Here is a 14,986-nt window from a genome sequence, read left to right as displayed (position 1 = left end):
CCAATTTGCTGATTCGTAATGTCATTTATAGGAAAAAAACAAAAACAAACTGGAAAAAGGAAAGATGTCAAAGAGTTCTTTGCAAAGACCAAATGATGGCTACCTGAGGGGCTGGACAGTAGGCTCCCATTCCTCCCGTGTTGGGGCCCTTGTCGCCCTCCAGCAATCGCTTATGGTCCTGTGCTGGGGGCATGGGGGCCACAGTCCGTCCATCAGTGAAGCACAGACACTGCAGAAAAAACAATCCACTTAACCTTCCATGCCAAAAAGTTAAAAAAAAAAAATTTCATAAGCAGAACTATACATACCTTAACTCCAGTTAGATTTTTTTTTTAAGTAAAATGATTTAAAACATAAATAACTTTCCTAGATTAAGTATCAAAAGATTTTGTATATTCAATTCGGAAGGATCTGTAATTTTTGAGCTAGGTTGGTCAAGGGGCAGGTCAAGCTACTCCCTAAAGTAAAATAGTTCAACCTTCCCCCTCTTTAAATAATGTGTGATATAAGTCCAGTTCCCCTACTGATACACTAGGGGTGATTAAAAGAAGATAAATTACTTTTTCATTTGTATCCAAAATACTAAACACATATAAATTCCTTTGTATTGCTCAGTTTATGCTCTTGGTTGAAGCAACCAGAACAAATCAAGCCTTTTTTGGGGATCATAGATCAGGTAACACAGCGCATACTCTATACAAATTCAAAAGATGGATATACATACAGACACCTCTTCTCCTTCAAGAAGTTCTTCAATGACAACTGTTTCTCCTGCTTCTCCGAAAGCTTTACCCTTATTGGAGATAAAATACAAAGAGAAACTATAAGCTTTTATTACTTATTTAACCAGCTGCTTCATTTTGCACCATTTGTATAATGAACCAATGCACTAGTTTATAATTTCTCTTTCCCTTTCTGAAAGCCGCATAGGAACATATGAATGTCTCCTATTTTTAAAGTGGCAGTGATGTAGAGTTAGCACTGGTACAGAAGAAATGAATACATCATTAGAACCCTCCTGGGTAGCCTCCTTTCCAGGTTCAGTAAGGCAACAGAAAAACAGATGTTTTCATCATCACTTCTTCACTCTTATTTCCGATTACAATTATATTTGGTTATAGTAATTATACCGTAGTGTCTGTGAAAGCAGATTTCCAAAAGATGGAGAAACCCAAAACAACCAAGATGGATCATAAAAGCAAAACATTAGGGGCTTCCCTGGTGGTCCAGTGATTGGGAATCCACTTGCCAGTATGGGGGTCCTGAGTTCAATACCTGGTCTTGGAGAGTTCTGCATGATGCAGAGTAGCTAAGCCCCCCGTGCATAACTACTGAGCCTGTGTGCTGCAACTGCTGAAGCCCACGCACCTGGAGTCTGCGCTCCACAGCAGGAGAGGCCACCGCAGTGAGAGGCTGGGGCACCACAGTGAGGAGTGGCCACCCGCCAGCCTGCCGTCAAAGCCTGTGCGTGGCAGTGAAGACCCAGCACAGCCAAAAAACTTTTTTTTCATTAAAAAAAAAGCAAAATATATTAAAATAAAAAGCAATATATATTAACATTGTTTCACTTTTCTTAGACTTGAGACTCCAAGAACAGATACTTGTTTTTACAGAGATGGATTATAATACATAGTATTATAAACAGTAACTACTACCCATTTCCCTCATCTTGAGGATAAGAATTTGTAAGTATTTGAAAAATTGGGAGTAGTTATCCAGTGTGACTAGAAAATTATGAAAGTTTTTCAGAAGGATCAACTTACCTGCATAATCTCTCTGACAGCTTCACAGGCCTCTTCTTTGCTCTTGGCAACAATTACCCCTTTCCCAGCTGCAAGACCACTGGCCTTCACAACCAAAGCAGGGAAGTCTGCGCTGTGAAGACAGAGGAAGTTTCAGTATTCAGTAAATCCTTATGATTCAAAAGTTTAAAATACTTTCAGATTTTGTGATGATATGCTATAGCAACAACTAAAAAGCAGAAAGAAACTAAAAACAACTAAAAAAACAGCTAACACCATTTTGATGCACCTCCTGTCAGGATTCTTTTCTTCTGTACTCCTCTGTAGTTGCCTGTGATCATATGCTACATACGATTTTGCTTTTCTCACCTACCCTGAGAGCATATCAACAAATCTTTGGGAGAAGAAATAGCAGCAGTATAGCATGGATAAGGAATGATCTTTAAGATACAAAGTAGTGAATCATGGACCAATATAAGCACGGATACATAATTTCTCCAAGTACAGGTAAGAAACTGTTGTTGGTAGTTTTTTCTGTTGAGTAGACCTGGAGATCCAGGAGACTTACCGAAAGTAACTAAATTGTTACGTCCAAGGAATCTGGCTACTAGAAAACAATAAACTTCAATGTAGAATAAAGAATAAATAAGAATAACTAAAACGAAAACTATGGATAGGAGGTTCGTGACATTGTACAGGAGGCAGGGATCAAGACCATCCCCAAGAAAAAGAGATGCAAAAAGGCAAAATGGTTGTCTGAGGAGGCCTGAAAAGAGAAGCGAAAGGCAAAGGAGAAAAGGAAAGATATACCCATTTGAATGCAGAGTTCCAAAGAATAGCAAGGAGACATAAGCCTTCCTCCCTGATCAATGCAAAGAAATGCAGAAAAACAATAGAATGGGAAAGACTAGAGATCTCTTCAAGAAAATTAGAGATACCAAGGGAACATTTCATGTAAAGATGGGCACAGTAAAGGACAGAAATGGTATGGACCTAACAGAAGCAGAAGATATTAAGAGGTGGCAAGAATATGCAAAAGAACTATACAAAAAAGATCTTCACGACCCAGATAATCACGATGGTGTCATCACTCACCTAGAGTCAGACATCCTGGAATGCAAAGTCAAGTGGGATTTGGAAGCATCATTACAAACAAAACTAGTAGAGGTGATGGAATTCCAGTTAAGCTATTCCATATCTTGAAAGATGATGCTGTCAAAGTTCTGGACTCAATATACCAGCAAATTTGGAAAACTCTGCAGTGGCCACAGAACTCGAAAAGGTCAGTTTCCATCCAAATCCCAAAGAAAGGCAATGCCAAAGAATGTGCAAACTACCACACAATTGCACTCATCTCACATGCTAGCAAAGTAATACTCAAAAATCTCCAAGCCAGGCTTCAACAGTAGGTGAACTGTGAACTTCTAGATGTTCAAGCTGGATTTAGAAAAGGCAGAGGAACCAGAGATCAGATTGCCAACATTTGCTGGATCACTGAAAAAGCCAGAGAGTTCCAGAAAAACGTCTGCTTTATTGACTATGCCAAAGCCTTTGAGTGTATAGATCACAACAAACTGTGGAAAATTCTGAAAGAGATGGGAATACCAGACCACCTGACCTGCCTCTTGAGAAACTTCTGTGCAGGTCAGGAAGCAACAATTAGAAGTGGATATGGAACAACAGACTGGTTCCAAATCGGGAAAAGAGTACATCAAGGCTGTATATTGTCACCCTGCTTATTTAACTTATATGCAGAGTAAATCATGAGAAACACTGGGCTGGATGAAGCACAAGCTGGAATCAAGATTGCTGGAAGAAATATCAATAACCTCAGACAAGGAGATGATACCACCCTTATGGCAGAAAGTGAAATAGAACTAAAAAGCCTCTTGATGAAAAGTGAAAGAGGAGAGTGAAAAAGTTGGCTTAAAACTCAGCATTCAGAAAAAGATCATGGCATTTGGTCCCATCGCTTCATAGCAAATAGATGGGAAACACTAGAAACAGGGACAGACTTTTATTTTCTTGGGCTCCAAAATCACTGCAGATAGTGACCACAGCCATGAAATTAAAAGACGCTGGCTCCTTGGAAGAAAAGTTATGATCAACCTAGACAGCATATTAAAAAGCAGAGATATTACTTTGCCAACAAAGGTCCATCTAGTCAAGGCTATGGTTTTTCCAGTGGTCATGGATGTGAGAGTAGGACTGCAAAGAAAGCTGAGCACCAAAGAATTGATGCTTTTGAGCTGCAGTGTTGGAGAAGACTCTTGAAGAGTCCCTTGGACTGCAAGGAAATCCAACTAGTCAATCCTAAAGGAAATCAGTCCTGAATGTTCACTGGAAGAACTGATGTTGAAGCTGAAACTCCAATACTTTGGGCACCTGATGCAAAGAACTGACTCATTTGAAAAGACTCTGATGCTGGGAAAATGAAGGCGGGAGGAGAAGGGGTTGACAGGGGATGAGATGGTTGAATGGCATCACCAACTCAACGAACATGAGTATGAGTAAACTCTGGGAGTTGGTGATGGACAGGGAGGCCTGGCGTGCTGCAGTTCACGGGGCTGCAAAGAGTTGGACATGACTGAGCAACTGAACTGAACACAAAAACATACCAAGTAGCTAGATGTGTCAACAAAAAAAAGGCAAAGGCATGTATCTTCCAACATTCACTTATTGCTCATTATTTTCCATAGAATAAAGAACAGGATGTTTAATTTCAAGATTTAGGATTGAACAGTGGTGGCAGAAGGCCAAGTGATGATTCTTCTCTCTAGCTATGAAAAAAAATCCATACCCTTTATGTTGTAAGATGCTGCTGCTGCTAAGTCGCTTCAGTCGTGTCCGACTCTGTGCGACCCCATAGACGGCAGCCCACCAGGCTCCCCCATCCCTGGGATTCTCCAGGCAAGAACACTGGAGTGGGTTGCCATTTCCTTCTCCAATGCATGAAAGTGAAAAGTGAAAGTGAAGTCGCTCAGTCATGTCCGACTTCTAGCGACCCCATGGATTGCAGCCTACCAGGCTCCTCCGTCTATGGGATTTTCCAGGCAAGAGTACTGGAGTGGGGTGCCATTGCCTTCTCCAACGTTGTAAGATGCCACTATGTCAATTTGGCTAACAGTGCATGACTACAGAACCAAATGTATCCTTTCCCCCTATAAACTATTCAGCAGAATTGTTAAAAAGCTTATTCTTCTGCAAGGCCATAAGAGTGAATCTCATTTTGATGTTGGAAAAAGGCAATCTATATTCTATGAGTTTTCCCCTAGAATTACCTTACTATAAACTTGTAACAGTGACTCATACATTCCAATATCATAATAAGATAACAAGATGACCGCCCTTCACAGGCTGTCTTCTATCTACCTCATAATGAAGTCACAGGCTTCTTTAGGTTTAGTGAAAGCTCTCCATCTTGCAGTTGAGATTCCATGTCGGTCCATAAACTCTTTGGCAAATCTCTTGCTGGACTCTAACTGAGCTGCTTGTGCTGTGGGGCCAAAACACCGAACTCCCACAGAGTTCAGGTTCCCAACAATTCCTAGTGATGAAAATAAGCAGCCTTAGTCAGGTCTGTGCAGGGCCTTATCATTCTGAAGCATTAGGATTAGACTAAATCTACACTGAGATAAGGCAGATGGCAGAGAATAGGAAACATGAACATTTTTCTTGCTTTCTACAGGATGTAACAAAATGCTATTTGCACATGAGTCAAGTACAACAAAAATTTATGTGATATTCAAATATGTGGATAGAGCAAAATAAAAAGAAAAATTTCTCATGGCTGCAAATTTGATCTCTCATTCAAATTTAGTCATATTAGTATTTATATTATCCAGAGTAGTAATTCTTGGGAGAAAAAAAATCCTAGAATCCATAAATTTCAAGAGAGTGAAAACTTTTTCCAAGGTAATGTTGTATTAGGAAACCTCATCTGTAAAATGTATGAGATTAGATGATCTCCAAGCTCCTGTTGGCACAGTATAAATCGTAACAATATATAGAAATGAACTTTACCAGCAGCTAGAGGTGCCTCTGGTCCAACAACTACAAATTCAATTTTCTCATCTTTGCAGAACTGCACAAGGGCAGCATGATCACTGATTGATATGTCTGTGAAAAGAGAAAAGAAACAAACCATCTTGTTTATATAAACATACTTTGTTTAAGGTATAATAAGTAAGTGTCTTGCTGAAGTCTAAGTACTATACTCTGGTATGCCAATCAATTGATGATTTTCTTTTAGTGTTGCAGGAGAGTTTCACCATGAGAAATTCAGAACAGAGTACATCAGGTTAACCAACAAAGCTGAATTGTCTGTTATCACTACAGTGACAGAGAACTGAGTAAGTTTCCCAAGAGCTGTACTCTCCTGACTGTAGCGTTCATGTCACTAGTGTTGATTATAAACAAAACAGTGTATCAGAGAATATACTCAGAAACTGGCCTTTTACATGTCTTTCATTCAAGATTTACTAAAAATTACTATGTGCTAGATAACTGTCCTAGTCACTGAGTTAAGACATACACACAAACAGGGTCCCTACACTTAGGATGCTTATACTTCACTATGGGAATACTGGGTTATAACTATCCAAGCAAACTAATAAAGTTAGGCAAATCTGATGTGAAGTAAATTGGGAGGCTATTTCTGACTAAGCCAGGCAGGGGCTCTTTGTGCAAAGATGTTTAAGCTAAGAATAGAACGGTGATTTTATGACCTTCCTCACTTTCCCAACCTACCAATGAGGTAAATCTTCTTTCTCGACAAAGTTCTAAGTAGTAGTGGGATCAACCACATACTGAGCATGAGTTGGTTTTATAGGCACTCTTCCACTTCACTATATCTGGGCCACCATTCCTAATCTGGTTGAAGTCTCAAATTACTCTGCACATATGTGGTGTTTGTGATGTGTAGGGAGTAAGTCCAGAAAAGGTAGAGTTCTCAGTGTACAGAAACTGCCTGAGTGAGATAAGGATGGAGTACCATGAACTCTGGGTTAGTAGGTGCAAACACAACTGGGCCAAGCAGAGCCAACTACCTCAGCACAGCAAAGGAAGATGACACACCTAACCTGTCAATACAAGTGATCAAAGTCTCATGACAATCTTGGAAGATTTTCACGGGCTGGTCTGTGTAACAGCAATGGCAGCTGGATAAAATGTGCCAAAACACAAAAACCTCACTCCCAGAGCTAAGATCCCAGGGGAGTAGATATTTTCTTATTTATCTCTTATCTGTGGTCCCGTGTACACAATCATCTTCTCCCAGTTTGTGGCTCACTGGATCTATGTTCTCCCTGTAAATACTATATGCCATGCAGAGTACTAGGCACAGTATACACAATGCAGAATCAGACAGGCGAGTTCCTTGCCCTCATGCAGTTTACATTTTAGAGATTCTATTCTAGGAGGGAAGTGAAGATAAGAGACAGACAAGAGAAAAGTAAAAGAAGACACAGGTAACAGTTCACTTTAGGAAAGTCCTCTTTGAGGAGGTAACGTAAGTTGAGACCTGAATGATGAGGAGCCAGTTGTGCTGGGGGTGAGAAAAAAGTGCAAGGCAGCTCTGTCTGGGAAACTGCCAGAACTGCATGGATAGAGCACCGTGAAAAGAAAACCAAGTATACAAAAGATCAGGCTGGAAAGGCACAGAGGCCAGATCACAACAGGTTTTGTAAGCAACAGTAAGGAGTTTGAGTTTGAGTTTTATGCTAACTACTATGAGAAGTTATTGGAGAGTTTAATGCAGCATAAGAACTGATCAAGCTTCCCTGGTGGCTCAGAGGTTAAAGCGTCTGCCTGCAATGTGGGAGACCTGGGTTCGATCCTTGGGTCAGGAAGATCCCCTGGAGAAGGAAATGGCAACCCACTCCAGTATTCTTGCCTGGAGAATCCCACGGACAGAGGAGCCTGGTGGGCTACAGTCCACGGGGTCGCAAAGAGTTGGACACGACTGAGCGACTTAACTAAGAATTGATCACCTTCTTATATTTACCGGTGGAAGAGATAAAGGCTGAGATCTATTATGGAATAAGAATTAGCAGAACTTACATTTAATAGCACTGCTCAATTTTTCATTCCCCAAAATATATAGCCAAACACCTTGAATCTGTATTAGGTACTGCTTTGTGACCTTCTTCTTAGACATGTTTTAAAGGTTTAAACTAATTTAAGATAAGGAAGTGCTATACTCTGAACAACAGGATACCTTAAATTTATAACATATGGCAACTATTCAAATTACCACATACATTTTTGGGTTAAGCAAAGCATTCAAATCTGAACAGCAATCGACTATTAGAAAGAACAGATGTGGTTGACAGTTTATCATTTACAATTGTTCACTTTTACTTAAAAAAAGTCATTACCAGTATTTGAAATCTTCTCAGAGCAGGCAGTGCCTGCATTTCCTGGGGTAACCAACACTTGTTTGACATGAGTAGACTGTGCAAGTTTCCAGGCCAGCGTGTGTTCCCGTCCTCCACTGCCAATGACAAGTACTCGGGCTGCCATTGTGCTATCTGCAAAGCAGGAATTCAGCAGGAAGAGGAAAGCTGGAGAAAGAAAACCACAGTTGACCGTTTTAAACTGGGATTCATAATTTAAGAAATATGACTGTACTCTTAAGGATTAGCGTGGTACTTTAGAAATAAGGCAGACTGGCCTAGAGAGCTTGATTTAAAAAACAAAAAAAAAAAACAAAAAAAAACACACAAAAAAACTATGAACAATCACCCTTTCTAGAGCTTCACTTTTAGAAGATTTAATAATCATCAAACCTCAGTTAAAAATGAGTCTTAATGTTGTTCCAGTGGTTAAGAATCCATCTTCCAACGCAGGCGACATGGGTTTGATCCCTGGCCAGGGAACTAAGACACCACATGCCGTGCAGCTTGCGTGCACAATATACTACTGTGCTGCAGCTGAGTGCCACAGCTAGAGAGAAGCCTGTGCACCACAAAGAAGACCCAATGCAGCCAAATAAATAAATTCTGATGGCCATATAGTCTCTGTTGCAATTACTGAACTCTGCCATTGTAGCACAAAGAGCAACCTTGGACAAGAGACAGATGTGGCCTGGCTATGCTCAGCAAAAACTTACACAAAACAGGCATGGGCTGTAGGTCATAGTTTGCCTATTTCTGCTCTAAGCAACAAGAAGCTGTAAAAGGTTTATAAAGAAATAAGTGTGGCTATGTTTCAATAAAACTTTATTTATGGACATAGCAATTTGAATTTTGCATAACTGTCATAGAAATATCATTTTTCCTTTTTTCCCCCCCTCACCATTTAACAACATAAAAATTATTCTTATTTAGTGAGCTGTACAAAAACGGGTAGTCGGAAGGATTGGTACCAAGAGCTATAGTCTGCTGATCCCCATTTAAGAAGCTGGTACAGGGCTTCCCTGGTGGTGTAGCGGTGAAGACTCTACCTGCTAATGCAGGAGACACAGGTTCGATCCCTGGTATGGGAAGATCCCACATGCCTTGGAGCATTGGTTGCATGTGTGTCACAACTACTGAGCTAGCGTCCTAGAGCCTGGGAGCACTTCTGGGCCCCCTCACACTAGAGCCCCTGCTCCAAAACAAGAGAAGCCACCATGATGAAAGGCCCATGCACTACAACAGAGTAGACCCTGCTCTCTGCAACTAGAGAAAGCAAAAGCAAAAAAGATCCAGTGCAGCCAAAAATACAAATAAGTAAATAAATCTTTTTTTTAAGTGCAATATGCTGGCAAAGGGACTTCCCTGGTGGTCCAGTGGTTAAGAATCTGCCTTCCAATGCAGGGGATGTGCATTCCATTCCTGGTTGGGGAACGGAAGATCCCACGTGCCAAAGGGCAGCTAAGCCCATGGGATGCAGCAGCCCCCTCCTCCCAAAGGAAATTGGTGGAGAAGGCAAAAATCAAATTTAAACACCTCTTACTTAGTTCTGGCATCTGATGCTGAGCAGGATGGGTAACTATCTCTCTGCTCAAGTTAGCATGTGACCTTGGTTAAGCTCTTCCTGTCTGCAATTCAATTTCTATGCATCTTACAAGGTGGAATTAAGAATGTGCCTTATGAGGCATAGTAAGAATTGAAATGCCATTTATTTATAAGTAATTAGTACAACTGCATACACTCAGTAGTAAAAGAATGCTAACATGCTACATTTGATTACTTTTGTCTAAACTGATGCTTCAGGGATAGAAATTCTAGAAAGCCAAAAGAGTGAATAATCTGTCATATTTGTCATATTCATTTACTAATTTTCAGAAGACATCTAATTAGATAGAATGCAAACTGGTAACAGGAAAAACTGAAATTCGTTACTTATGAAATACTAGGAATACATATTTAAAGAGAAATCTAAATTGATAATATAAAAACACTTTTTGAGCACTTCTTGCCAGATGCTACTCTAAAAGCTTTTAATTTTAAAATTCTATGAGGCAGATAAGATTACTATGCCCACTTTTCTGATAAACATGTCTGAGGTTCAGTTAGGTTAAGTAACTTGCTGCAGGTCACACAGATCAGAGGGTGAGATTCCAACAGAAGCAATTTTGCTTCAGATACAATTGAAAATATGAAGAAGAAAAAAATTTACTCAGTTATCTCAGAAAGGAAAATGGTTAATGGAAAACATAGACTTGCCATGTGTATTGAAATATTTGAAATAAATATACCTTTAAATCTAGAGAAGACATTAGTGTGAATTACAGGGGCAGTGAGAGAATTATCGCAATAGATCTCTGAAATAGTTTTAGGCCTCAAGACTGAGGGAATGTACATCCAGGAGAGGCTAGGAGCCCTTCAGTCAGAGGACCTAGGATTGGGTTAAGACTTACTAGCTGGGAAACCTGGGGGGACTTAACCTTCTTGGGCCTCAGTCGTCTAAATGGATAACATAACAGAGAAAAGCCATTTCAAAAGACTTGGTGAATAACACAACATAGAAACCAACTGCAAAATGGGATTAAGTAACCTGCTAGAGACAAAGGACGGAATTAACAAGAAAATATGCAATTCTGGTGCATGACATAAAAAAAAAAAGCATAAAGGTACAAAAAGGGCCCTGACACCTAAAGCAGAGAAAATGACAGAGCCGTTGTAAACCTCAGTTAAAACTGAAAAAGCACATGCCCAACCTTCACCCATGGTATGTGGAAATGAGATGAAAATTCCTACAGCCAAACCGGTTCAGATAGTTTCATCTCATGCCTGAGAGTAAATCCGCCAAACCAAACCGTAAAGCAACTTTACTGAGAAGCGTAGGGAACTCACCCGGCGATCCAGGGGGGACCTTGGGGCCCGCGCGTAGACCTTCGCCGAGCGCTCTGGATCGGAACGCACGCCACGCGCGCCGGAAGTTGGGCGCGCGGAATCCGGCGCGCACACCCCTCGCATCCCGCCCTCGACTGGCTTCGCCTCCCCATTGGCTGGGGCGGCCCGTGGTCCCCACCCCGAGATAATCAAGAACGATTCCCTCCCGCTCTCGGGCGCGGCCTGAACCTCCCCTCCCGAGCAAATCTCTTAAGCCTTACTCGTTTACAGTGTTTAATTTTGTGGTACCAGGTGCCACGTAAAATCTATTCTCCCCCTCCAGAACCTCCTGAGCTCTGAGGGTGGGGAGCGCCAAAATGCTAAACCCATGTTCAGCTGCTTGTGTGTTGCTTAGGAATCAGAACTGACCGGCTACTGTGCAAAAGTCTCGTGACGCGCCTGGCTCCTGACGAGATTAGAATGCACCAGGGTTTGAGCTCAGCTGGCTCGTGACCTCTGACCCAATGCTAAAATGGAAAAAAAAAAAAAAAAGCTAATTATAGGATGCCATGGGAGAGAGATGGGGGGATGAAAACGTTATTTTTCGTACGGTGGGCAGGCGCTGATAATATGCTTTCCCGGAGGGATCTCCCCTGCCGAAACGCGGAGACATGTTGGAGCACCCTGTTGCCCTTCCCGCTCCCATTGCTCAAGGAATTTAATCTCGGGTAGTTAGTGACTAAAATAAGCCTCTTAAACGCCCCCTCCCCCACGAACGGTGGTGAAGACTGAAAACTGAAGCTGACACAGCCACCTCGAGAGAGACTTCTCCTGTAATGGCGCCTGCGTCAGTCACTAACATGGCGGACACAGTCGTGCGCGGCGCAAACGTCAGCAGCTCTACCCTAGACGCTCAGAAACAGCGAAGGAGAGCGGGGCCGTGCTCACTGATAGGTTCGGAGGCGGAGCGTGCTGGTCTGGGCTCTCCCACAGGAGCCAATCAGGACGGCGAGAGACGGAATTGGCCGCTGCGCCTCCTCCCGAGGCATGCTGGGAGCCTGGAGGACTAGTGAGGAGGAGTTGAGAGAACGGAGCGGACGCCATGGCGACCAACATCGAGCAGATTTTTAGGTCTTTCGTGGTCAGTAAATTCCGAGAAATTCAACAGGAACTTTCAAGGTAAGTGCTCCTCAGACTCTTCTGCTCCCAAAGGACCGCTGGGACCCCCACGGGGCCCTCCATGGAACCTTTCTTCGGAGACGCTGTCGTTGCTCGTCTCAGGCCCGGCTACAGCCCCGCCTGGGCCTGGGATCCATTTTCCGGCCCCCCCACCCCCATCCGCTCCCTCCCTTCCCGGCGAGGAACTTCGCCCTTTCCGAGGTAATCCCAGGCTCTCTCTTCTAGAACCGACTTAAGATGCTCAGCCTTCTGTCCTGTTTGGGCATCCCCTACCGTCTAGCTACGGTAGGCCTGCTTGTCCACCAGGGATGGGCCTAGTTCCTTCCTCAGCTCTACCGCCGCGCTTCCCCTCCCCCTCTCCGCCTCCGCGGATTTCGCCGGCCGGTGTCTTTGACCGGAAAGGGGTCTAACGGCCGTTTCTTGAATAATCTTAAATACGCTTTATTATTGCAAGCTTCGGACCATTTGGGGGTCGGGATCCTTTGAGAAGATGATTTGGGTCCTAATGTCCTGTGGCTTCCACCAGGTAGCATTTTAAATAGTCTGGTAGGTTAGAAATTTAAATTAAAGCAGTTCGAGTTAACGTTAGCTATTTTGACAGAATATTCGAGGCGAGGATGGAAGGAAACTTTAAATTACTCGTAATTACTAAATTTAGCAAGTGGAAAGTGGAGTTCGTGTACTGGTCTAAATATTCTTGCTTCCTCTGCCCCAATTGACATATTTGACCAACACGCTGTTTTTGTCATCGCTACTAGTTTACCCTTGGTTCCACACAATTTGAATGGGAAGAGACTTGCGAAGAAATAGTTGCTTACTCAGAAAGGAAAATCGCGTGGGTCATGTTATTTAGTGGTTGTCTTTTTGTATTTTTATTTTGTGTAACGTAAACATTTGTTCCCAGTTAAATGCATTGTTAGTTGTTTTTTAAAAGTTGAGAGCTAGAATCAGACGTGAGGTGAATTTGAAAATTAGCCGGAAACTCAGTTGTAAACTTAACGCTTCAATTAACGTGAGGTTATGGGGCAGTGATAGAGATTTGCTGGAATTTTTTGCGTATACATTGTTTTTTAAGTGGGAAATATATCTGTTCGTTGATTTAGTTGCTTTTTGAAATTTTGTTATATGCTAGTTATTTTTAGGATGGTGAGAAACGACCTGAGCTAAGGGAATAGAATTTTCCTGGAAACTTTTTAATAGTTGCATGCAATAAGTAGTTGTGTTTGCTAATTGTAATGTCTTGTTTCTGTACTTTTCAAGAATTAGGTTTTGTATTAGAAGTTTTATTGTTGTAGAAAGTTTAGAAAAAATAGAGAAACGAATTTTAAAACACATGGTTATTGATCTTTATGTTCTTTAACTTTTTTTTCTTGTCCATACAGATGCACGTGTTTTGTGAAACGTGATCATCTTGTTTTGTGGTTTTTTGTTTTTTTTTTCACCTGTATATTGTGAACTTTTATCATGGTTTCAGTAGGCTTTGGAACATTTTTCCGGGCTCCATAGAATTCTGTTCATTGTAGGATTGTATTGATATTTAGGTGCCTTGAAATTTCCACCCTTTTCCAGTAGTTGAATGAACATCCGGATAGCTTTAAGATGATTACTTTCTTATAGACTGCCTGGTTTTGTTTTGTTTTTTTATACCTACTTTTCTGATTTTTAAATCCGTGGATTTTTTTAGTAAGATAAGCACAGGGTAAGTGCTTAGGAAAAATGTAAAGAAAGTCCAGGAAGAAAGTCTAAAAAGAAAATTAGATAAAGCAGTTTATTACTAGAGGAGTAAAAAGCTTCTTTTCAAGTAACTTTATACATTATCAGTGTCAAGATTATTTGCTATTTTAGTGAGCTGTAGTTTTTCTCTGTGTCATTTATTTTTTTATGTATATTGGTTTGAGTGAAGTTTTTATATATAGATGGTTAGGAGTAAGAGCTCTGGTTTTGAATGCCAGTTTTACTACTTAATAGATGTGTAACCTTCAGCTAGGTTTTTTTGTTGTTTTGTTTTCTTTGGGCCTCATTTTCCTCATTGAAAAATCAGAACAGTAGTGCTGATTTCAGAGTTTGTGGGGATAAATGAGTTTAGAAATGTAGAACCATGTGACCCTAATTAATAATTAATAAATGTTAATATTTATTGTATGATTCATTGTATTAGAAAACCAAATATTCTTTAATATCATGAAAAGCTACTGAATTTTTTTGTTAGTTAAAGCATAAGTTACAGTAAGTCACATGCTGTTGCGAAAGTATTTTTTGAAACAATTTTGTAAATTTGTACAAAATAATACAAGTGGCAAATGATAAAAATAAATGACATTAAAATGTATCTTCTGTCAAGATTCTTCTGTTCCTATGAATTGAAAATATGTTAAGTGATTCATTCATTTACTGTTACTATAAGTGAATTGGTTTACATGATTTTTGGTAACTGGGTGAAAACTATATAAGTGTATTTTTTCTTTTCAGTATTATGGCATTTCAGTAACTGAAGAGTCTCAACCTGATCTGAAGCTATCAGTTATACTTTTGACTAAATGTCTGTGGCTAAATTTTTGTTAATTCATATTGCTGATGGTGATTGTGATCCATCCAGAGGTGTAGCTTTATTGTCACTATAGCATTTACCATAATGTTAGGTAATGTGTTTTTCTTTGGTTTTGTGATTGTGAGCTTAGTAATTTTTTTCCCCTGAGAGAAATATGCTGGTTGGGGAGTATTTAGTTTAGTTTTTTTTTTTTTTTTAAGAGCTTGGAAACCTGTTTTAAAGATTTTTTTTAACTTTAACACTTCTGAAAACTTTAA

The 14,986-nt window shown here is 40.7% G+C and overlaps 2 protein-coding genes across 12 annotated transcripts in view; one reads left to right on the top strand and one right to left on the bottom strand.

The window, feature by feature from the left end:
• Nucleotides 1–11,946, bottom strand: part of GART (phosphoribosylglycinamide formyltransferase, phosphoribosylglycinamide synthetase, phosphoribosylaminoimidazole synthetase) — a 28,233-nt gene extending 16,287 nt beyond the window's left edge. The window contains exons 1-8 of one of the 6 annotated variants that reach the window (XM_055567654.1): nt 11,817–11,946; nt 11,024–11,529; nt 8,120–8,305; nt 5,766–5,861; nt 5,115–5,289; nt 1,764–1,875; nt 725–793; nt 104–229 (exon numbers count right to left, since the gene is read on the bottom strand). In XM_055567654.1, coding sequence (XP_055423629.1) covers nt 104–229; nt 725–793; nt 1,764–1,875; nt 5,115–5,289; nt 5,766–5,861; nt 8,120–8,264 — 723 coding nt within the window. In that variant the 5' untranslated portion in view covers nt 8,265–8,305; nt 11,024–11,529; nt 11,817–11,946. Of the gene's footprint in view, nt 1–103; nt 230–724; nt 794–1,763; nt 1,876–5,114; nt 5,290–5,765; nt 5,862–8,119; nt 8,306–11,023; nt 11,692–11,816 lie in introns of those variants that run through there. The other 5 variants (XM_055567656.1, XM_055567659.1, XM_055567653.1 and 2 more) reach the window with 5 other exon arrangements.
• A 93-nt stretch (nt 11,947–12,039) lies between these two features.
• SON (SON DNA and RNA binding protein) overlaps nt 12,040–14,986 on the top strand; it is a 30,665-nt gene continuing 27,718 nt past the window's right edge. For all 6 annotated transcript variants that reach the window (XM_055567646.1, XM_055567648.1, XM_055567649.1 and 3 more), the window contains exon 1: nt 12,040–12,181. In XM_055567646.1, coding sequence (XP_055423621.1) covers nt 12,105–12,181 — 77 coding nt within the window. In that variant the 5' untranslated portion in view covers nt 12,040–12,104. The remainder of the gene's footprint in view (nt 12,182–14,986) is intronic.

Source organism: Bubalus kerabau, chromosome 2 (genome assembly GCF_029407905.1).
Source record: "Bubalus kerabau isolate K-KA32 ecotype Philippines breed swamp buffalo chromosome 2, PCC_UOA_SB_1v2, whole genome shotgun sequence".
Classification (NCBI taxonomy): domain Eukaryota; kingdom Metazoa; phylum Chordata; class Mammalia; order Artiodactyla; family Bovidae; genus Bubalus; species Bubalus kerabau.
Note: the sequence above shows the minus strand (reverse complement) of the source record. Positions and strands in the feature narration are given on the sequence as shown.